This window comes from Oryza glaberrima, chromosome 9, assembly GCF_000147395.1.
Source record: "Oryza glaberrima chromosome 9, OglaRS2, whole genome shotgun sequence".
In the NCBI taxonomy this organism is placed as follows: Eukaryota; Viridiplantae; Streptophyta; class Magnoliopsida; order Poales; family Poaceae; genus Oryza; species Oryza glaberrima.
This window is the reverse complement of record NC_068334.1, coordinates 4,915,329-4,916,018: the sequence shown is the minus strand read 5'-3', so window position 1 is coordinate 4,916,018 and position 690 is coordinate 4,915,329. Positions and strand designations below refer to the sequence as shown.

At 42.2% G+C, this 690-nt stretch overlaps 1 protein-coding gene across 1 annotated transcript; it reads left to right on the top strand.

The window, feature by feature from the left end:
- Window positions 1-690, top strand: LOC127784688 (uncharacterized). The gene has a single exon (XM_052312033.1). It carries the CDS (start codon window positions 1-3, stop codon window positions 688-690), a length of 690 nt encoding a protein of 229 aa, XP_052167993.1.

Sequence of the window (690 nt, the reverse complement as noted above, 5' to 3'; positions counted from 1 at the left end):
ATGGGTTACATTAAAGATATTCCGACCCTGAAAAGAGATAACTACAAAGAATGGAAAAGAGAACTCGACCTTGCTTTTATCTTGGGAGAGGTGGACTGGGTGTTGACTACCCCATGTTCTATAGAACCTGCTGAACCTTTCAGAGGTGAAAATGAGTCAGATGCTGAATGGCAAAAGAGAGAGAGGGACAATATTTCCCTCATCTTGTCGTATGACATTGAGCATGCGAAATGGTCCTTAGCCAACAAGAACTGTTTGGCTGCGGTAAAGAACACGATTGAGCCAACCATACTGGGGTTAATCCCAGAGTATGACACCGTCTCTAAGTACCTCGAAAGTATAAAGAGCCAGTTTACTAGTTCTTCAAAGCTTTATGCGACACAACTGATAAAGCAGCTTGTGACAGAGAGGTACCATGGAGGTGGTGTAAAAGACCACATTCTTAGGATGAGCAACATGGCTTCCAAGTTGAAGCAAAAAGATTTGGGCATCTCGGATGACTTTCTGGTCCATCTGGTTTTGTCCTCATTGCCAAAGAGCTTTGACAACTTTGTTGTCAACTACAAAATAAGTCCAGAAAAATGGAATCTTGAAGAGCTCATCTCTAATTGTGTGCAAGAGGAGGAAAGACTCAAAGAGACCAATGGTGGCTCCATTAACCTTGTTAAAGATAATAAGGAAAAGCGCTAG

Excerpts from the sequence above, each read along its gene's own strand:
- LOC127784688 (XM_052312033.1), top strand. The coding sequence starts at position 1 with ATGGGTTACATTAAAGATATTCCGACCCTGAAAAGAGATAACTACAAA.